Raw genomic sequence first — 23,321 nt, 5'->3', positions numbered from 1 at the left:
ACAGAGAGGAAGTCGTGCTAGTCTATATACTATTAAAACAAAAGAAGCAGTCAAGTAGCACTTTAAAGATTAACAAAGTAATTTATTATTAGGTGAGCTTTCATGGGACAGACCCACTTCTTCAGACCATAGTCATACCAGAACAGACTCAATATTTAGAGCACAGAGAACCAAAAAACAGGAATCAAGGTGGACAAATTTAATTTCAAAAAGGGGAATTACAGTAAAATGAGGAAGCTAATTAAACAGAAACTAAAAAGGTAGAGTAACTAAACTAAAATCCCTGGAAGCTGCATGGAAACTGTTTAAAGACACCATACTAAAGGCCCAACTTAAATGTATACCCCAAATAAAAAAAACACCAGTAGGAGACCTAACAAAGAACCACCATGGCTTAACAGCCATGTTAAAAAGGCAGAGAGAGAGAAAAGGGCAGCTTTTAAAAAGTGGAAGTCAAATCCTAGTGAGGAAAATAGAAAGGAACACAAACACTCCCAAATTAAGTGTCATAATGTAGTAAGAAAAGCCAAAAAAGATTGAGGAACAGCTAGCCAAAAATGCAAAAAAATGATAGTAAAATGTTTTTTAAATACATCAGAAGCAGGAAGCCCGCTAAAAAAGCAGTGGGGGCCCTTGGACGACAAAGATATAAAAGGAGCGATCAAAGAAGACAGTGCCATTGCGGAGCGATTAAATGACTTCTTTGCTTCAGTCTTCACGGCTGAGGATGTTAGAGGTTCCTAAATCTGAGCCAGCCTTTTTAGGTGACAAATCTGAGGACTCTCCCAGATTGAAGTGACATTAGAGGAGGTTATGGAGTTAATTGATAAGCTGAATAGTAACAAGTCTCCAGAACCAGACGGTATTCACCCAAGGGTTCTGAAAGAACTCAAAGGTGAAATTGCGGAGTTATTAACAGTGGTTTGTAACCTATCCTTTAAATCCGCTTCGGTACTCAATGACTGGAAGACGGCCAATATAACGCCAATATTTAAAAAAGGCTCTAGAGGAGACCCTGGCAATTATAGACCGATAAGTCTAACATCAGTACCAGGCAAATTAGTAGAAACACTAGTAAAGAATGAAATTGCAAGGCACGTAGAAGAGCACGAATTGTTGGGCAAAAGTCAGCATGGTTTCTGCAGAGGGAAGTCGTGTCTAATCTATTAGAATTCTTTGAAGGGGTTAATAAACATGCGGACAAGGGGCACCCAGTGGACATAATATACCTAGATTTCCAGAAAGCCTTTGACACGGTCCCACACCAAAGGCTTTTATGTAAATTAGGCGGTCATGGGATAGGAAGAAAGATCCTTTCATGGATCGGGAATTGGTTAAAAGACAGAAAACAAAGGGTTGGAATAAACGGTAAATTTTCACAATGGAGTGGGGTAACTAGTGGTGTTCCACAGGGGTCAGTCCTGAGACTGATCCTGTTCAACTTGTTCATCAATGATCTAGAAAATGAGGTAAGCAGTGAGGTGGCAAAGTTTGCAGATGACACCAAGTTGTTCAGGACAGTCAAAACCAAAGGGATTGTGAAGAACTACAAAAAGATCTCAGCAAACTGAGTGACTGGGCCACAAAATGGCAAATGAAATTTAATGTGGGTAAGTGTAAGGTAATGCATGTTGGAAAAAATAACCCAAATTACACGTACAACATGATGGGGTCAAATTTAGCTACGACAGATCAGGAAAGGGATTTTGGAGTTATAGTGGATAGTTCTCTGAAGACATCCACGCAGTGTGCAGCGGCAGTTAGTAAAGCAAATAGGATGTTAGGAATTAAAAAAGGGATAGATAATAAGACTAAAGATATCATATCTCCCCTATATAAAACTATAGTACACCCACATCTTGAGTACTGCGTGGAGATGTGGCCTCCTCACCTCAAAAAAGATATATTGGCATTAGAAAAGGTTCAGAAAACAGCGACTAAGATGATTAGGGTTTGGAACGGGTCCCATATGGGGAGAGGCTAGAGAGACTGGGACTTTTCAGTCTGGAAAAGAGGCGATTGAGGGGCGATATGATAGAGATATATAAAATCATGAATGGTGTGGAGAAAGTGAATATAGAAAAATTAATTACCTTTTCCCATAATACAAGAACTAGGGGACACCAAATGAAATTGATGGGTGGTAGGTTCAAAACTAATAAAAGGAAATTTTTCTTCACACAGCACAGTCAACCTGTGGAACTCCTTGCCGGAGGAGGCCGTGAAGGCCAGGACTCTATTAGGGTTTTAAAAAGAGCTCGATAAATTTTTGCAAGTTAGGTCCATAAATGGCTATTAGCCAGGGGTAAAGTATGGTGCCCTAGCCTTCAGTACAAGGGCAGGAGATGGATGGCAGGAGATAAATCACTTGATCATTGTCTTCTGTTCTCCTTCTCTGGGGCACCTGGCATTGGTCACTGTCAGCAGACGGGATACTGGGCTGGATGGACCTTTGGTCTGACCCAGTATGGCCATTCTTATGTTATGTTAAATCAGAAAAAAATTTATCAAGGTGAGCAGATCAGAGAGTAGAGGGGAGGAAGCAGGGGGGTGGGGGATAATCAAGAATTAGATTAAGCCAACTATGCAAACGAGCCCCTATAGTGACTCAGAAAATTCCCATCCCAGTTCAAACCACGTGTTAATGTGTCGAACTTGAATATAAGAGAGCTCAGCAGCCTCACTTTCTAGACTGTTGTGAAAATTCCTCTTCAGTAAGACGCAGACTCTCAAGTCATTAATAGAATGGCCCACTCCATTAAATTGCTGGCTGACAGGTTTGTGGATCAGGCATGTTTTTGTGTATGTGTTTTGTGCCCATTAACTCTTTGTCTAAGAGTTTGAAATCTGTTCAATATACATAGTATCTGGGCATTGTTGGCACATGATGGCATATATGATGTCAGTTGAGGAACATGAGAATGTGCCCGTGATTCTGTGAATAACCTGGTCAGGTCCAGTGATGGTATCTCCAGAACAGATATGTGGACAAAGCTGGCAATTTTTTCAAAATTGAAATGTTCGACACATTAACACGTGGTTTGAACCGGGATGGGAATTTTCTGAGTCGCTATAGGGGCTCGTTTGCATAGTCGGCTTTATTTAATTCTTGTTTCCCCCCCCCCCCAACCCCCGCCCCTCTACTCTCTGCTCACCTTGATAATTTTTTTTTCCTCATTTGTCCACCTTGGTTACTGTTTTTGGTTCTCTGTGCCTTAAATATTGAATCTGTTCTGGTCTGGCTATGGTCTGAAGAAGTGGGTCTGTCCCACAAAAGTTCACCTAATAAATTATTTTGTTAGTCTTTAAACTGCTACTTGACTGCCTTTTTTGTTTTTATGTAACTAGGAGTGTGATGAAGCACTGTAATAGGCTACCTGGAGAGGTGATGGAATCTCCATCCCTAAAAGTTTTGAAGCCCCAGCTTCAAAAAGCCCTGGCTAGGATGATATAATTGGGATTAGTCCTGCCCAGAGGTCTTTCAACCCCATGATTGGTATTTGATATACACTAAGATTTTTCCAGCTGCAATCTCACAAGACTAGGCAAATGATTATCTATTTATTTTCCCCTACTGTTGCATATGGAGATTGATAGTCACGTAATGAAATATTTTGCTAGCATTGAATTGTAGAACCAAAATGGGCAACATACATTTAAACGAATGGAAATTTAGAAAGTCCAAGATTCTGCATTTTTTACACATATACCTCTGTCGTCTCCTCCACCTAATGATCATGCAGATGCCAAACACAGTCAGCATCACCACGGCTGTGATCCCTGAGACACAAGGGGAGAGCTGCATTAGTCTTACAAATAGGCCTATGACACAGACATATTTAATCTACAAAGGCTGCTATTAGTAACTCATTAAATCCCTAACAAACTTAAGGATGAAACTCAACAGAAATGATGGGCCTTCCTCTATCTGTAGAAGAGGAGTTTCTGAATCCTGAGCCGCTATCTGTACTCACACATTTTAAAACATGTCATATTCCACCCTCCTCAGTTTTTGATCTTTAGGCAAAAGTGCAGCATTAGTGCTTTCAACAAGTTCACTGTAAGTAAAGCCATCAGTGTATACGTATTAATGTGAATTCATCTTGACATAAGCAAAATGTGATTCACATCCTGTACAAATGGGTCACAATCCACTATCTAAAACACAAAGCACTTCCAGCTGCTTGAAATGATGGGACTCTGTTCTAGTATACGAAAAATCCAAGACCCAGGCTAGAATGCTGCTCTAATGTGTCAGTGTATACACTACTTATCAAATTGCTGTAAGTAACTTGCCTCGCAAAAGGCTTCACTTATGTCACTTGAACTCTTCCATTGATCTTGTGCCATCTACACTTTGGTCAGCTTAACAATGCCACTTAGGTATGGATATTTCACACCTCTTACTGACACAGGTGAAACTGAGCCAAATTTTACCTTAGACCAGACCTGAACAAGGTGCTCTACAAGAGGCTGTGCAGCAAAATTGAAGAATGCTAACAATGGTGACAAACATCTTGGCCCAAGTGGTTTGGTGCATACTGTTTAGACATAAAATAGCTGTATGGCTCTTCACAATGGAAACTCAAGCTGTACGGAACTATGACAGGAAGCACTTTTTTTCTTTTGGTGAAGAGTCTGACTATGGAAATACTGTATTCTTCCTGGCTCTCGTGCAGTCTGGTGAAGAAGCAAAGTTTTGAAAGCTGGGAAACTGACACTATACATAAGGCTTAGCTACAGTGGGTCAGAAGTTGAACCATGGTAAATCAACATAGCTCCCCTGAAGTCACTGGAGCTACTTCTCTCTCCCCAAGCTGTGACTGACTCACAGTCCTTTTAGTATATTACTTACCAAGGCTTGCTCCAATGACATTAAAGGAACCTAGAATTTATGGGAAAGGGGAGAAAGAAAACAAAATAATTCAACTATTACAAAATGAAACAGGAATCACTTCAAAAATACTCATTCATATAATTTGTGTATCTCAGACATGTTAAAGATTTTACAGGTAAGAGTTAGGAAAACATATGAAAAGTGCTCCATGTACTGTCATGTATATAAAATGGCCCTTCAATCTTTTCAAGAGATATCAAGCACTTTAACACAATAGTCTCTTTCAGCAGAGGAGAGAGCTCAGCACTGTTGTGAATGGCTGAGCCAGAAACAAGAGCCCTTTCAGTTCACCTGCTAAAATCAACCACATGCCAAAAGAGTGTTTTGGGAGCACATCACACACCAGGTGAGTTAAGCGAGTAGGACAATGCTGTTGTTCATAGCACTTCTCTGCTTTTTTGCATAAAAACCTCAAAAGTATCTATGTTTGCCAAGACTTTGAGATGAAACTTCCCCCCTATAAAGAGAGAAAAATCCATGAGAGGCCTACAGCTCTCATCTATGATGCTTTCCCAGTGATGTAAAAGTGAAGACGTATTCTTGCTGTTTACAGAATTTAGCATCCTGAGAATACCCACTGTACCAAGATGGCCATGCTAGCCAGCACCTCTGCTGCTCTGACACAAGACAAACAGACATCCACCCTTCCCCCTGCAAAGCTCCAGGAACTTTGAAACTTCCTTTTTGATTTTCTTAGCAAGTGCACACTTATCAGCTGGCCAGGTGACAATGCCTGCTCCATGGAGCAAATAATCCTCTGTTTACAGCAATGCTGAGCTATTGGAGCTAACCTGTGTTTGAAGAGAGGAAGATGTGCAGGGACCCAGGATACCCTGTGATCACCTCCATCCTTCCCACTAGAGGTGCCCTCTGGGATAGCTGCCCTCAGGGCACTGCTCTCATCCAGGATGCAAGTGCTGCAAAGGTAAATTCACTCTGAAGCCATAAGTACAGTAACCTTGAATACACAAACCAGCGCTTTTTGTGCATGTGTTCCCTCTCACCAGTGAAACTGATGGCATGAAAACACTACAAGTGGAAAGACCATCATAGATAACTGTATTTTCCTAAAAGGGAAAAACATTAGTTGAAATTTTCAAAGATGCCCAAGAGAATATCTACTCCCTTAGGGATATTTTGAAACATCCAACAAAATGCAATGACTTGTATACAGAACACATGTAACTTGTCATGAGAAGCTGCCTCATGGGGCCAGTCTGCACAGCAGAACAACAAACAGTGATAGTGCTGACTGGTGGTACAATACACAGTGATAATGCTGACTGGTGGCCTCTGTATATCCAAAACCCAAACCACAGCAAATCATATTACATTTTAGACAGGACTCAAATAGAGGAACTTTACCTTTTACTTTTCCATATGTAGGGTCTTTCAGAACCACAAATTACATTGGTTTAAGATAAATCAGACTTCAAATCAGTTTGGTTAACTTGATGGAAACCCATTCACGGACACACTTACACCTGTTTAAAAATTCTTACATTTTAGCTTTCACTTATATGTATGTTCAGACTAAATGGATATTAACCACATTAGAATTGCTCTGAGCACCCACACACAAAGCTGCACAAGTATGATGAAGACCATATTTACATTACACAACACCAACCTGCTCTGGGTTGATCTTCTGGCGTTTCATTTAGCTCATCTGGTAGGGGTGTGTACAATCAACCTACCAGGGATCGGAACTCAACCCCTGTACTCCTCGCTATCTCTATCCTCAGAAAGAATGGCCAGGAAAGTTGATTTCAGATAAAAGTCAGTTCTAGCTACACCACTGCCTTAGCTAGAATTGCATATCAAAATAGACTTATTTTCCTAGTGTAGACCTGGCCTAAATCTCGTGAGGTGCTGCATGCCTTGTTTGCTTCAGTCTTCAGTGAAAAGGTTAATTTTGAGTATCTTGCATCGTGAACAGGAAGAGGGAAGGAACAGAAGCCAAAACAGGGACAGAATAGAATAAAGAATACTTGGATAAGTTACATGTATTCAAGTCAGCAGGGCTTGATGAATTTCACCCTAGAATAAACAGGAAACTACCACAAGCCCTCTAAGAAATATAAGCAACTGTATTGAAGAAGTCCAAGGGGATGGGTGAGTTCTCCTCTTTTTAAAAGACGGTACCAGAAAAGAGCCTTTAAAAATAATTGTTAGAAAAATTTTGACTATAGAATGCATATGTTTGGTGGACTGAGGAATTTGGCTGCTGAGTTATTTCCACTTGAGAACCTTTCGCTTTATTTTCATTTGTATTTACTCCATGCTGTGTCTAATCATATAAAGCTGTTGCTATTAATTTTGCTGCATGGGGTTGGGGGGTGGGTGTCTGACCCCGTTCCTTTTGGCTGTAGTTAACAGAAAATAAACATGCTTCATATAGAGGGAAAGGAAGCTCTAAGTTCCAGATGCTGCACAATAAATACATTTCTTCTTTAGAATACAGTAACCTATCTCACAGCCATAATCTGAAGATGTTCCAGTGGGGCAGAATTATATATCCTGTCTGCTGTGTTCCTGACTGGTATTAGCAGGAGGATACTGAATCTCTAGAGGAACTGGGAAAATGTGTCTTTAACCGTTAAGTTCTTACCAAACAGGATCTTAAATAACTTGATGCACCTCACTCACCTACCAAAACAAAAAAGCAGTCCAGTAGCACTTTGAAGACTAACAAAATAATTTATTAGGTGATGAGCTTTCGTGGGACAGACCCACTTCTTCAGATTATATTGAAACCAGAACAGAAGCAATATTTAAGGCACAGAAAACCAAAAATAGTAATCAAGGTTGACAAATTAGAGAGCAGAGTGTGTGTGGGGGGGGGGGGGGGGGGGAACAAGAATTAGATAAAGCAAAGTATGTGAAAGAGCCCCTATAATGAGCTAGAAAAACACCATCCCCCTTCAAACCACATGTTAATGTGCCAAATTTGAATATAAAAAAAGAAGAGTTCAGCAGCCTCTCTTTCCAAATGGCTGTGAAAGTTGCTTTTCAGTAAAACACAGACTTTCAGGTCATTAATAGAATGGCCCACTACATTAAAGTGCTGGCTGACAGGTTTGTGAATCAGGAGTGTTTGTGTTTTATGCCCATTAATTCTTTGTCCAAGAGAGTCTGAAGTCTATCCAATATACAAAGCATGTGGACATTGTTGGCACATGATGGCATATATGATGTTAGTTGAGGAACACGAGATGTGCCTGGGATCCTGTGAATAACCTGGTTAGGTCCAGTGATGGTTATTTCCAGAACAGATGTGGACAAAGCTGGCAATGGGCCTTTTGCAAGGAAAAGTTCCAGGATTGGTATTCCTGTGGTGTAGTCTGTGACTGTTGGTAAGAATCCTCATAAGGGTGGGAGGTTGTCTGTTCTGTTATTGGCTTTTCTGGGCCTATCTTGGAGGAGCTGGTCTCTGGGTATTCATCTGGCCCTGTCAATTTGTTTTTTTATTTCTCTTGGTGGGTAATTCAGGTTTATGAATGTCTGCTCTGTGACTTGCTCACCTTTACGATAATTTTTCTGATTTGACAATCTTGATGACTATTTTTGGTTCTCTGCACCTTAAATATTGAGTCTGTTCTGGTATGGCTACAGTCTGAAAAATGGGTCGGTCCCACAAAAGCTCATCACCTAATAAATTATTCTGTTAGTCTTTGAAGTGCTACTGGACTGCTTTTTTGTTTTGATTGTAAGAAGACTAGTACGGCTCTCTGTTACTATTCACTCACCTATTATAACTTGGGAGGTGGTGATGTCAGTATTTTTTTTGTGTGTCAAGGGAGTTCAGAAACATCAGTGGAGCTGGGGGTGGGGAGGGGTGGAGACAGAGCGTGCGCGTGTGTGTGTCGGGGGGGGGGGCAGGCAAGACTCACACCTTTAGAAGCCTCCCTCTAGTTATTTTACTTTCCAGCTTTCAGATCAGAAAGCTGGCTCCTAGATTGCTCAGCAACCCAGATGTCTTTATTCGTTTTCCCTTCAAAGCTCTTTGGATTATTACATCCAAAATGGGATCAAAGTTAACCATTCATGCTAGTCCATTTCATGCATTCCCCATTCACATGTGGGGATGGGAGAATCACCGCTCCGATCGGCTTTTCACCGAGTCGCATGACTGCCATTCAAGATGTAGCCAGGATCACATTCAAACTTGGCCACGTGTCTCAGGTTACAGACATGTCCAGATTCAAGTAGTCATGCACTGGAGGACTAATGAGTTTGTGCAGATACTTGCTGAAATGACAGTGAGACACACTGAAGCTCATGCTTGCTTTTTTTACTGGTAGCCACGGAGCAGGGGCACAAAACAGAGCTCTGCACTGCATGCTGGTTGCAAGATGCAGTTGATGGTGTTGGTTCTAATCCAGCAGGCCCCAAACAGTTAAAACTTGACTGACAAAAAACGTTTTTGCCTTGCAGCATTGAGTTTACTAGTTTGATGTTGCTTGGTTTTATGCCTTGTTATGAAGGTGCCTAGTATTAGCAAACAAGTCCCTGGAATGTATAGGGGACAACTGTGTACTTCAGAGGGTGAAAACACCACTAGTGGGGAGGCTGTTATAGATATGCTTTACACAAATAGTGAGGACTTGAATGAGAAGTGGAAGGCAGTTTCAGTGAAAGATAGATAATGAAATGCTGGAGTTCATGATTCTGAAGGAATGGTGGAGGGAAAACAGCAAAAGAAAGAGTGCATTTCAAGAAGGCAGACTTTTGCAAATTCAGGGAATTGGTTGTTAAGATCCTATGGAAAGCTCATCATGCCTCAACTAGAGTACTGTGTCCTGTTCTGGGTACCACATTCAAGAAAACATGGACAAACTGGAGAAGTTCTAGAGAAGAGCAACAAAAATGATTAAAGGTCTAGGAAAACATGACCTCTCAGGGATGACTGAAAGACATGTACCTGTTCAGTTTGGAAAAAGAAGAACTCTGAGACATGATAATAGCTTTCAAATATTTCAAGTAACTTAAAAACGTTTCAAGGAGGAAGGAGATTAATTGCTGTCTTTAATTTCTGATGATAGGACAAAAACCAATGGACTTAAATTGCTGCCAAGGGAGGTTTGGTTGGTAAAACACTGGAATAAATTGCCTACATGAGTTGGGAAATCTCCACTGGAGGAGATATTTTTTAAGAGAAGATCAGTTAGCGAAGGTGGAGCTGATGCTTGGTACTGCCATGTCTACAGGAGACAGGATTGAGGTTCGTTTCAGTCTTATGATAACGGACACTTTGGACTCCAAAGCATGCATGGGATGGAATGGACAGTATGCCCACTGAGTCATGTCTTTTACTTTCATCTCATAAGTATTTTTACACTATGATGTCCTCTTGTCATCTTCATCAATGCTTTCAGTATGAACGTTACACCCTGTACTCACACAAGTATTCACTGCTAGTACAACTGGATACAATGCCCCCGAAGTTGAAGGAGCTCCTTGTGCTAGCAGGGAATTTGGCTTTTCCCATTGGTGCTTTGGTCTCCAGATGTGAAATCTGCCGATTAGGTGGCTATCCTGAACGTTCTCTTGGTCTAGATTTAAAAAAGAGTGTGCGTGCGTGCGTGCGTGCGGTAAAGACATGCACACCCTGGGTGCTGAGCCTTCCATGATCGATTGCTGGAGGAGAGGGGCACTGATTCACTAAAGGAAGAGGAAACATTACTTGAACATAACTATCAATAGAAAGTGGATGTAACATACATAGGACACACTACACACTGAGGGAGGCAAAGGGAAGCCGTGAACCGAACAGAAACGTACGTTTGCATTGAGGAAGGTCGTTGCTCCATTCTCCCGAGGCTGTACAAAGCAGTGTCGCCTCCCCATGAAGGGAATGACCTGGATCACAATCGTAATTCACAGACATCCCACTTGTGAAGATATCCACGCTCTGGGTACTCGGCCTTCCATGAGAGATGGCTGGAGGAGAGGGGCATTGTTTCACTAAAGAAAGAGGAAACGTTACATGAGAATAAGTATCAACTGAAAACAAATACAGAACACCTAGGACTCCCTATTAAATAGGAAGTGGCAAATGAACCAAAACCCACAGCTCTATGACTGATACAGATAAATGCCGGAAAAATATTCTTCAGTTTCTCTTGATAATAAATATGATCAATTCAGATACTAGTTACCTACACCATGAAACAAACCATTCTGTGCACCAAGTAAAGACAGGGAACAAAGGACATTTTCTATTATGGCTTATCAAAATCGGGTGACCCCAATGGTCTCTTTCACTTGGTAATCATATTTACACACACCCACCGTGAACTGTGACTGGTGCTCTCACACAGAAGGGCTCTGACAAGTTTAAAGTCTAGGCCTTCATTTTTCAGAGTGACTACAGGTGTTAGTTGCTCAAAGAAAGACTTCTGAAAGTGGCTTCATTAGCTAAATGACTCAGTACTGCCATGCACCTTTAAGTGTCTGAAGTTGAGTTATCTAAATTATAAGACAATTTAGGCACACTTAGGTATATTGTAAATGCTAAAGGCCTGCTCCTTTTTTTAATCTTGTACTCACGTGTAACAACTCTTGTTCCTGTCCCATTATAGAAAACTACAGAGAAATTTTGACACTTGCCTTGCTCACAGACTGGCACAGCTGGATGCCACATATTATCAGTTTGGCACCGACTCATTTTGTCACCCTTCATGGTGTAGCCAGGATCACATTCAAATGTAATACTGTGTTCATGTGAATAGATACGTCTGTGACCAGATACTCTTCCATTTGGAATTTGTGGAGCTGGGCATCCGGTCTCTGAAAAGGGAAAGGTTAAGCTAAACTACAGGGCCAGGTAGGAACAAAAATCTCTGCAGTCTATGCAGCGTTTTTTAGGCCATCAACATTTTCCATATCAGTTGTTGCACTAGTATCAACAATCCTACTTGCAAATACAGATTCTTGTGGGAAATGTGAAGGGCTATATTCGGAGATCGACATACAGAGGTAACAGCCTAAGTCCTTTCACAGAATCTTCTCAATGGTTCTCTTCAAGGAGGATCTTGTGTATCATCAACTTCCAGTTGATGGAAGCAACCCATGGAAAGCCAAGAACCTCAGTCCTATCACGAGCCGAAGTTTTTGATATCAGATATGGAGGGAGCTCAGCAATCTGCACAGTCTGGCTCACGATGGTTCAGCAAACTAGCTGATCCCATCACACACCCTTTCCACGTTATAGTTACAAGTGCCAGGGACTTTCAACCTTCATAATACTAAAATCATCCATATATAAAACTCAGTCTGGCTTATCCAATTCCCCAGCAAAGCTGTCCCTTTCACTCACAGGGCACATTTTGCCTTCCGACTGAAGGAACTCCAACTGAATGCTCAGAGAGTTCTGCATACAGAAATCTTGGAAGATTAACTTTAAGATTTTTCTCATGTGGATTCAGTTGTCCCTTCAAAATGCTAAGAACAGAAATTCCCATACTAATGGAAAATAGAGCACAACTACAGGAGGAGTTTTGCATATTCACAGATCACACATCTTCACCAAGGGAGCTGTGCATTGCACTCTCCATTCAGCCTGTTGTTCATTAGGCAGTGAATAGAGGCCTCTCCAGTGAGCAGGTAGCCACAAATTTTATTACTATTCTACATCTGTAGTGCAAGGCTGCCCTGTCTTGGATACTTGTGCTTCTTTCTGCCAGCAGACAGAGCAACTAAGAAACAGACTGCCTAGCAGAGTTGTTCTCAACCCAGGGGTACACAGATATTCAGGAACAGGTAAATCAACACCTCTAGCTATTCTCCTCGTATAACAAAAGGCTACAAAAAAGCACTAGCGAAACCAGTACATGCGGACAATAACTTATTTACACTGCTGCAGACACTGAAGTATAAATATGTTGAGGATCTGAATACTTCTGTATTTTTAATGGCTGATATCATAAGCAAGTTCATTTTAAGTGAGATGCAGCTTGTGATATGCATGAGAAAAATCAGACTCCTGAAAGACGTATGGTAGTATGGAAAGGCTGAGTGTCACTGGTCTGGTACACACAAAATGTGGCATCTCCATGCTTTACACAGCCCTCTACTGAGGAAGGGACTTAAACATGCAATGTTTTCATATCAAGCTATAAATTACTGATAAAATGCATTACTGGCCTCCTTCATAATAGCTGGTGTGTACATTACCAAGGCACACTCATGCTTTGAAGTCGAGGTAATAAGCTTATGGTGTGCTTTTGGATTAATACACATACCTATCAGGCATACTTTTCACTTTTCTAAAAACTGCATTTTGGCCAAAAACCATCTTGGTGGAAATCTGCTGCCACAACAACCCCGCGTCTTCCACGATTAGTCAGTTGTCAAAGTGCAAACTGTCATGGTCAAGAACATGACAAAACACTCTTCTCAGATGCTCTTGTGGTTAAGGTACCCACACAGGACTTGGAGATTCAGATTATATTTTGGCTTTCCTAACCAACTCCTTAGATCACCTCATCTGTGTCTCAGTTCTTCAGCAGTGATCACACTGCTTCCCTACTTGTTTACTAACATTTCTTAGGCAAGCAGAGAAGAGGCAGAAGTGCCCACGTAAGCACCTGAACAGACACTAATTTACTTACGTTCACAGAAGGGCATGTCACCACTCCATGCAACATGTGTGCCAGAAATCTCACATCGTCTGTAACGAGGCCCGATCAACTGGTATCTGGAGTCAGGCAGAGCAGGTTATCAGTTTGTTACACGTCCCTTTGGTGTATAAGCCTTCCTGAAAAGCTCAATTAACTGTCTATTATTTCTCTCCAGTCACAGCTAGTGGTTATCAAGGTCAGTGACTTTTGAGATATGATCATAGGAGAACAGACTCCTTCGCCAACTCAGAACTCCCCAGCCCCACTATAATTAAAACCTGGAATCCTACACAGGCCCAATGGAGTTGGTATTTTTTGGAACCAGGGCATCTATATTTTTGTGCCCTCTACTCCTCCTCACCACATTAGCAGGGTCATTCTCCCCCAGGGGATCACAAGCCACAGGCAAACTAGTGACAACTGTATTTTCGGGCAGGGTGGTGGGAAGATAGAGTGTGGGGGTTGGCGGCTCCGTACTGGTTTTACAATTTTGCCATTAAGCAGACAGTTTTAAATGGGAGGGAGGCAGACAGACTCAGCTGGGGGTGGGGGGATCTGGCTAGCTAAAGATAATCAGGACAGTCCTAACCCATGCAGTTGCTGTTAGTCACCACACCACAGAGCGGCCATATTGCTGAAGTTTTAAGTTTTTATTCTTTTATATTCCTATTTTAGGTTTAATAATGTAGCAAGGTAAGGTAACATGTTAACAGTTTAACATTTCACAATTAAGTTCTTTAATATACGCCTCTTTGGCTTCAAGTTTAGTAAGTAAAGGGATAAAGTTTTGGTATTGTGTCTATGTTAATAAAATTAGAGGAATGTTGAAGGCTGAAGTCTCAATTGTTTGATTTATAATGCCTTTTGCTTTGCCCAATATGATACTGTGGTACAATGCTTTTCTTCCAAAGTCCTTGTAAAAATTGTGTTTACGTGTAGAACTGGTATGTCTGTGTCAAGATAAAGGTGCAAAAGGTTATCCTCAGAGACAGAAGGCCAAAAAAGAGGGGCGAAGCATGGGTAAAGACAAACTTAACGGCATCAGAGAAAAACCATCAGTATAAGAAGTGTTCAGATTGGCAGATTAACAACTCTAAAGCATGGAGCAGGCACCCCTAAAGATGATTAATTACAAAATGAGCCTTTTGGAGATGTTTTGGGAATGACTGACATCAAAGAAACAACACACTGGTCACAGATTGACACAGCCAAATCCATAGACTTCAACAAAAAAGAGGATGATGAAAGTAGGGTGCTTTGCCATGCAACTTTGGGTTTGTCTTGCCATCAACTTGAGGAGAGCATCAGATCGCGACTGACAAGGCCCTGCTCCCCCTCTGTGATCGCTCAAGCTAGCCACTACATTGATCCAGATTCTAAACTGGTAACTACAACATTGTCGAGCAAAACTGCATGTATGTGTATGGTGCCTGTGTGTGTGCGCAAGTACCTAAAAAGCATATGTTACTGAGGTATTTTCAATAAACGCATACTATCTTTTCTCCTACAAAAGACCTTGTGTGCTTCGTTTAGGCGTAACAAGATGTACAGATATTGCTGAGTAAACCAATGCAGAGCTGGATTTGGGTCAAAGCAATGACCATTTTCTGTGAAATAAGACGATGCAAAAAAAAGAGATTCTTCCTTTTCCAATAGGCACAAAGAGCCCTACAAACCTCCCAGCCAGTACTGCCATGGCAGACCTTGGTTATTCAGGCCATTGAAGAACCACCCTACTTTTTCCAAAGGAGATGGGAGGCAACAGCCCTTCTTCTACCATATCCTTACAGCTCTAACTCAAAACGGCCCTCAGAGCTAGGCTTGTCCTTGCAGACAGATGGGAAGTTAGCTATGAAGCCCCTTCTCTATATGGCCCTTGGGAAAGGCAGCCATTTCAAATCATTCAGAAGAACTGTTCCCAGGCCACAGCAGATTTTAATACCAAGATATACTTGAAGGTTTGCGCTGCTCACTTGGTTCCTACTCTCCTTCAGAGATGGCTGTGACCACCCAGCACTTGTAGACAGAGCTTTCCGCTGCCCAAACTGCAACTACAGTTGGTGAAATACACAACAGAGCATGAACAAGGCAAACAGAGAGACTTACATCAATTCAGCTTTGCTTTCTTGTCAAAGTAAAATTCATTTTGCTAAGGAGGAAGAGTGCTGGCTGATTATGAAACAGTCATCTGCTTACAGGAGTTGGGGAAATATGAAGGTATCCTTTTATGTTACACAGCTGCAAGCTATGCACAAGCAGTTAGAAACTTACCCTTCATCACATGTGAAGTAGACCATCGACCCAAATAGGTAATCTGTTTCAGTAACGCTGCCATTCTGCAGCTTTCCTGGATGACCACATGATCTCCCTGGTAGAGAAAGGCTAGTGTTAGGCTTCTCGTTTTTCAAAGCAACAAATCATTCCAAGCTTACATTTATATTTAACATTCCCGGATGGGCACAGATAAAGAGCGATGACTGTGAAGCTTGTGATATTATAAAGATAAATAAGCTGTCAGATGGAGAAGTTTTCACTTTTGTGTAAAATTTGGGGTGAGGTTGCGGAGAAAACACGTTTAATTTAAAAACATAGATGAAAAGTGAAAAATAGCCTGCAGCTCTCCAACCCTCCGAGCTGATGGGGTAACTGCTAAGGCAGCTACTCTAGTTTAAAGATGTAGAAATGAGCTGCCAGCTAAGGGCTCAGTGTGTATATATGAACATTACCATCACCAGATTCGAAGCTTAGGGCAGAGCTGGGTCCCTAACTGACTGATACCATTTAGAAGCCTGATTGTTGGCTTACACAAAAGTTAAGCCACCCTGCCTGGGGGGGCGGTTTGAAATTACAGCCAATCACACTTCAATGGAACGAACTCCAAGTTCTGATTCCATTAGGTGGAATACATACCCCAAAACATGCACAATTCTAAACAGCAAATGAAGAGATGTTTCTATCTTCACAACCAGGGAGAAAAATTTCATAAGGGATACGGATTTGGTGGATGCTTTTCTTGTTGCTCCACAGCATGTCGAAGTTGAGAAAGTTCAGATGCACAAGGCTAGAGAAGTATCAGAGGGGTAGCCGTGTTAGTCTGGATCTGTAGAGCAACGAAGGGTCCTGTGGCACCTTATAGACTAACAGAAAAGTTTTGAGCATGAGCTTTCGTGAGTTAACTCACTTCTTCAGATGCTGACCAGCATCTGAAGAAGTGAGTTAACTCACGAAAGCTCATGCTCAAAACTTTTCTGTTAGTCTATAAGGTGCCACAGGACCCTTCGTTGCTCTACAGATCCAGACTAACACGGCTACCCCTCTGATACTTGACAACATGCAAGGCACTGCATTTAGCCGTATGGAATGGAAATCTATCAATCTCACGAGGAAGCTTGCACAAATTCAGACAGACATCATCTTTCTCTCCAAATGCAAACGAATGGACATCATACCGAATGGACTGAAGGTGAAAAATCCTTTGCAATCTACATACTGCACAGACTACAGTGAGAGATTATGCCACACACTCTCAAAGAAACTGAGGAACCACCTGATCAGCGTCCTGTACAACAAACAGGAGAACATCAAAAAAAGAGCTCTCTAATCTGGAGTCTTTCATCAATAACCAACCTTCAACACAAACTTCCACGCCGCTGAACTTTACTAAAATAAGACAAGAGATTTACACTAGTAATGACCAGCATCTGAAGAAGTGAGTTAACTCACGAAAGCTCATGCTCTAAACTTTTCTGTTAGTCTATAAGGTGCCACAGGACCCTTCGTTGCTCTACAAGGCTAGAGAAGTAGATAGAGCAAATTGGATGGTCCCTAGAAAAGAAGTGCACCTGGGAGAGATCCCAGACCATAATGCACTCTGGAATAGAACCAATGGAACTTTCTGTTCTGCGGCACAAGGCAAATTCCCCGGGTGGGCCTCAGACAGGAATAGTGATATAGCTTACTTTTCAGGGATTATTTGCCATCCATCCTCAATGATTTGACAAGATATTCTGCTAGAAAAGTTTTGTACTCCCAAAAGACAGGAGGCGTTAGATGATAATGCATTCTAGACAAATTCCAAAGACTGACTGCTTCCCAGCAGAGCAGGTTGTTTAAGTACAAGGCTGCTGCAATGATGTCCAATGGGCCTTGAACCATCTTGCCTTGGATATAGGCTAGGAGCACTGATAAGCTCTGGACACTGCCTCACGTTCCAGTACATTTCTATGCAGGCTCAACTGTTAAATCCATTACAATCTTCAGGACAGAAGATTCCCCAGCTGAGCTCCCAAGCCTACAGAATGATGTAGTTAACAGCCTCATGGTGGTTAAGTGGAAGCAAGAAAATCACTTCTTTGTAGACACCTGAAAGGGTCACCCTCTACTTCTTAGAAACCTGACAAATATGTTTATCAGCATGCACAGGGCATGTTTTATTTGTTGACACACTTCACGTGAGGCACATGCAAGGATGATTTAAGTGCAGGAGTTCATATGTCCCAACAATCGTAGACAAAGTCTTAGACTGACATGATGATAAGCGTATATCATAATATGGAGATCTAGAAGTGCTTGAAATCTGGTCTGGGGGAGACAGGCTAATGCCAACATCCCTGAGAAAAGTGCCCCCATGAATGCTATTCTTTGCACTGTAGAAAGGATAGATTCACTGTGTCAGCAAGAGGCCTGAAATGTCAAATAGCAACCGGATCTCTCAAATTGCCTGAAATTGCCTCTACTCAACCAGGTGTCCAGATACAGCAAGGACCAATCACTGATTCTCCTGAGTGAAGCCAATCCTCTGCCCATGCACATTGTAAATATCCTGAGAGCTGATGACAAGTCAAAAGGGAAGACTGTGGAAAATATGTGAATTTGCCTCCTATCCTAAACATGATGAATTTGCTATGACCTGCCTGGCTAGCCAAATGGAACAGACTGTAAGTCAAAAAGAACCTATCAATCAGGATCTAGGGGAAGCATGCTAGAAGAGAGAAACAGCAAGAAACTTGGTTCTCTTTATGAAGTTGTTCAACTTTCTCAGGTCTAAGACAAGCGCCTCAGGCCCCCTTTAAATATAGGTATAAGGAAATACCAAGAAATAAAATTGCTTACTCTGAAAGCATGGAGTTACTTCTTCCATTGCTCCCATTGTCTTCTTTGCCTCTCTCTTGCATGAGGACACTTATGAAAGTAGTCCATGGAAAAAGGACTAGTGAATGGGGCTGCATGGGGAACCGAAGACCATGAACAATCCCATGGTGCTTACAACCCACTCTTTTGATGCGACTAGTTCTAAAAATGTTCTTGAAGGAGTAGGAGAGGCTCAAGTTCTCCTATACATTAAAAGCAAGCCACGAAATATGCTGTGATTTAGATGGTGAGAAGGCATAATCACTTGCCCACGTTGATGCAGTAGCAGGAGCAGCAACTGAACACAGAATGAGAGAAGTGCCTGGACCCCAGTACCCATGGAGGAACTGGAAGCTTGCAGAGCAATAGTGGTTTCTATATTGATTATACTGAGGCAAGTACTGCAAAGGCCAACTGCACCAAAGATGGTATCAAGACAAGTGCCCAGAAAGCTCTGTGCATAGAACCAGGGTAGCAACTGGTATGGCAGACTGGAAGAACAGAGATTATGACAGCAAATTGCACAGGAGATTCCTCCTTTTCTATATAATTGCAGGACTTGCCTTCAGTATCAACAGCACTGACTGAATCTCAATACACAGCAGTGCCAAAGTGGAGGTGATTCCCAGCCCAAAACAGTAACTGCATTGGTATCAACACTACAGTGGCTAGTACTGAATTCAACAACTCTCTGGGTTGCATGTCTCAGATAAAAATACCAGACAACTCTGAACCGAGGTAGGTTTCAAAGGACTCTTCAGGAAACCCAGCAGCCTCATGTCCATTTTTGGGTCCTGTTTTTCAAAGAACTGCATAGCTGCCACTTTTACCTAACGTGACCCTCTCCCGAGAATACAGGTAACAAATTAGTATTACTATCCTGCCTAAGCAGCAGTGTTTAAAACCAAGCAACTTCTGCATGTTAATACACCGGTTCAGACTAAATGTTTCAACACCTGTCCTTGTGACCGACCCCTGATTAGCCAGTCGTCTAGGTAAGGGAACAGATGCACCCCCCGCCTGCGTAGGAAGACTGCCACTACTGACATACACTTGGTTAAGACTCTCGGGGGTGAGAAGAGTCCGAATGGGGGGACTGAATTGATAATGGTCCTTCCCTAGCACAAATATGAGGAACCTCCTGTGAGGCAGATAAATTGCTATATGGAAATATGCATCCTGTAAGTCGAGAGTGGAAAACCAGTCCCTTCGTTCCAGGATTGGGATAATTATTCCCAGGGATATCATATGAAACTATCTTTTTTACAAATTTGTTCAGATTTTGCAGATCCAAGACGGGCGTCAGCCCCGCTTTCACTTTTGGGATTATGAAACAGAGGGAACAGAATTCCTGGGGAACTTCCTCTATAGCCCCCTTTTGGAGGGGGATTCCTACCTCCTGTCTGAGAACTCTCTTGTGAGAGGGGTCCCTGAAGAGGGACGGGGAAGGGGGGTAAGAATAAAATTGGATAGCATGTCCCTTTTCTACTGTGAGGAGGACCCACTGGTCTGAAGTTACGCTGCACCATGCATGGTAGAATAGGGATAGGCAGAGTGAAAATAAACCCTGGGCTGGAACTATGAGAGTGGACGGTGGATCGCTCCCAACTGCCCCATCAAAATTGGTGTCTGGTCCCCAGGGGGGGTGTGTGTGTGTGTGTGTGTGTGTGTGTGTGTGTGTGTGTGTGTGTGTGTGTGTGTGTGTGTGTGTGTGTGTGTGTGTGTGTGTGTGTGTGTGTGTGTGTGGGGGGGGGGGGGGGGGGGGGGGGGGGGGGGGGGGGGGGGGTTTAGCCTGGCCCTGGTCCTGTGTTTGGCGACCCTGACGCCTCCTATTATGGTGGCCCCTTCTCCTGTTCCCATCCTGTTGCTGCTGGGGGAACTGCCTGAACCGGGGTCTAGGGTTAAACTGTCTTCTCTGCATCGCCAGTGTACATAGACCCAGTGAGCGTAGCGTGGACCAAGAGTCTTTCATGCCATGAAGTCTCTTATCCGTTTTCTCTGAAAATAGACAGGGGCCTTCAAAAGTGAGGTCTTGAATGGACTGCTGCACCTCTTGTGAGAGTCCTGAGACCTGAAGCCATGCTCCCCTCCTCATGGCAATACCCGAGGCCATGACCCTAGTGGCTGCATCAGCTGCATCTAGGGCGGCCTGCAGTGCTACTCTGGATATGAGCCTCTGCTCCGCTACCAGGGCCATAAATTCTGTCTTGGTGTCTGGTGGAAGCAGTTCAGCAAAACAGTCCACGGAGCTGGCCGTATTGTACGCATACCTGCTAACCATGGCCTGCTGGTTAGCAATTCTCAACTATAGACCACCTGTGGAGTAAACTTCTCTACCATACAGGTCCAGTCTTTTGGCATCTTTGTTCTTCGGGGAGGGCCCTTGAACCGCGCCCCACCCCGCCCCCTCTCCCTATTGTTCACCACATCCACAACAAGGGAGTCAGGGGGAGGATGGGTGAACAGATGTTCATTTCCCTGTGCTGGGACAAAATACTGGTGTTCGTTTTTCCTAGCCATGAGCAAGGCTGAGGCCGGGGTTTGCCACGCTGTCTTAGCAGTGTTGGCTATTGTCTTCATAATAGGCAGTGCCACCTTGGACAGTCCAGAGTTTGAGAGGATGTTTGTGACTGGGTCTACTTCATCCCTGACCTCTTCAGCCTGTACCCCCAGGCTCTGGGTGACCCTCCTCAACAGCTGCTGGTACGCGCCTCCATCCTCCAATACTAGGGATGCAGAGGCTCCAGCTAATGCCTCATTCGGAGAGGATGAAGATGAGATCAACATGCCTTCCAAACCCGCTGGTGCGGAGGATTCTGGCAGTGCTACTTGAGTCCCCGGCACCACGATGTGTGGTGCCATGCTCGGTGCCTGGGGTGGAGGACCCCCAGCAGTCCTTGGTATGATGCTATGAAGCCAGGGCCACTCTGCACCTGGGACGGCACCAGTTCAGTTGGCGCTGGTGCCCACTGCACCACAGTTCCTGGTGCCTGTATGGGCGGCACCCACGTTTGGGTCGCTTCTGTCCCAGTGCCGATGTCGAGGCCGACGACAGTGCCAGTGCTGCCATCTGTGCCGACGACTTCGCCTGCTCCTTCGGCGGGGCTCCCAGAGATGCTGTCGGCACTGATCTCAGCACCTGGGGAGTGCCCGGCGCCCTAAACAGGAGTCCTGCATCTCGCCCTTGCTCCTCATGGATCACCCACAGGGTCCAGAGGGGCCATTGCGGTGCCCCCTGATGGGGCCTTGCCACTCTCCTTCCAGGGAGTATCAGGAGTGGCGCTGGTGCCTGCTCCATCAGGATAATATTGTACTCTCACTCCTCTCACTGGAGTAAAGGGAGTCCGATTCCGACGCAGACCTGGACGCCAATGACCCTGGTGGTGCTGAGAGTCCCGTACCTCTCACTGGCACCTGTGGGCTCTGTCCTGTTCGCACAGTGCCAATTGTTTGTTGGCATCCCACTGGCATTGGGAACCGTGCCAGGGTCCCCTGGAGCCTGACCTGGTGTCTGGAGCAAGGGTGATGAAGGCTCCCAGTGCAGCATTTGTAGCGGCACCATAAATTGCAGGCGGCCTTGTGCAGCACTAAAGGCCTCCGGCATTGACAGCAGCCTGGGAGAGCGCAGGCTCCTGCCTCGCGTTGGAGTTGACGCCTGCACTTCGTGACCTCACTCACAGGGCAATTTGGCAGACTCTCTTCATGCCTGTCTTTGCCCTCTTCCTTCTTGGAAACGGCCCCGGTTCCATCTCCTCTTCTTACGAGGCACCGGGGACTGGCTCTTATGGCACTGGGTCCAGCTCTCGGCCCCAGAAGCCCTCCGATGGCACCGGAGCACTCTGCACCAAAGATGCGGCGCTCTGCGTCCCCGTTGAGGAACCCTCTGCGTACAAGGCTGACTCCATCAGGAGAACTTGCAGTCTTTGAGCTCTATCTTTTAGAGTCCTGGGTTTGAAGGACTTGCAGATAGAGCAGCGCTCTCAGAGATGAGTCTTACCGAGGCAGCCCAGACAAGCTTTATGAGGGTCACTTTTGGGCATACGTTTGCCACATTTAGAACAGTTTTTAAAACCTGGAGAGCCAGGCATCACCTGGCGTGGAGGAGGTTAAAGACCCACCTCAGCTAACTAAGTGCTAAAGGCACTACTCTCCGACAAAGATAACAATCTAAACTATTTACAACAAATTAAAACAATAAAAGCTATCAGCGAACTAGCTCCAGCAACCAACAGCATAGCGAGAAGGAACTGAGCGGGTGGGGGGGGGGGGGGGGGGGCGCGGAGGCAGTACGGGGTGCATATATGGGTGGACATATGGTCGTCACTCCAGGGGGCGCCACACCCACCCTAAGGCTACCAGCAAGGGCAAAAACCTTCCAGCAGCTAGGCATGCGCACGGTGCACACCCAAATTGGAATGGACATGAGCAATCACTCGAAGAAGAAATATGTAATAGGTGGCTCAGTGTCCTCTCGCCCCCCCCACCCCCCAATACCTCCGCTCTAACTCATTCTCACTCCCCTCCCCGAGAGCCAGGTCCCCACAACCCCCCATTTTAACACAAACCTGATCCACTCCCCCAGAGCCAAGCACCCCTAGCCCTCTGCTCTAACCCAAATCCTCTCCCTTCCTCCAGAGCGAGGCACTCCCAGGGTCCCCCTGCTTTGACTC

At 44.0% G+C, this 23,321-nt stretch overlaps 1 protein-coding gene across 1 annotated transcript in view; it reads right to left on the bottom strand.

Annotated features, from left to right (window-relative positions):
* LOC142001740 (complement receptor type 1-like) overlaps nucleotides 1-23,321 on the bottom strand; it is a 122,459-nt gene that overhangs the window by 38,016 nt on the left and 61,122 nt on the right. Inside the window, exons 21-26 of the mRNA XM_074977262.1 lie at nucleotides 15,793-15,889; nucleotides 13,513-13,598; nucleotides 11,510-11,689; nucleotides 10,682-10,864; nucleotides 4,856-4,885; nucleotides 3,711-3,780 (exon numbers count right to left, since the gene is read on the bottom strand). Coding sequence (XP_074833363.1) covers nucleotides 3,711-3,780; nucleotides 4,856-4,885; nucleotides 10,682-10,864; nucleotides 11,510-11,689; nucleotides 13,513-13,598; nucleotides 15,793-15,889 — 646 coding nt within the window. The remainder of the gene's footprint in view (nucleotides 1-3,710; nucleotides 3,781-4,855; nucleotides 4,886-10,681; nucleotides 10,865-11,509; nucleotides 11,690-13,512; nucleotides 13,599-15,792; nucleotides 15,890-23,321) is intronic.

Source organism: Carettochelys insculpta, chromosome 26 (assembly GCF_033958435.1).
Source record: "Carettochelys insculpta isolate YL-2023 chromosome 26, ASM3395843v1, whole genome shotgun sequence".
Lineage (NCBI taxonomy): Eukaryota > Metazoa > Chordata > Testudines > Carettochelyidae > Carettochelys > Carettochelys insculpta.
The sequence above is the reverse complement of the archived record's forward strand: the minus strand, read 5'-3'. Positions and strand labels throughout refer to the sequence as shown.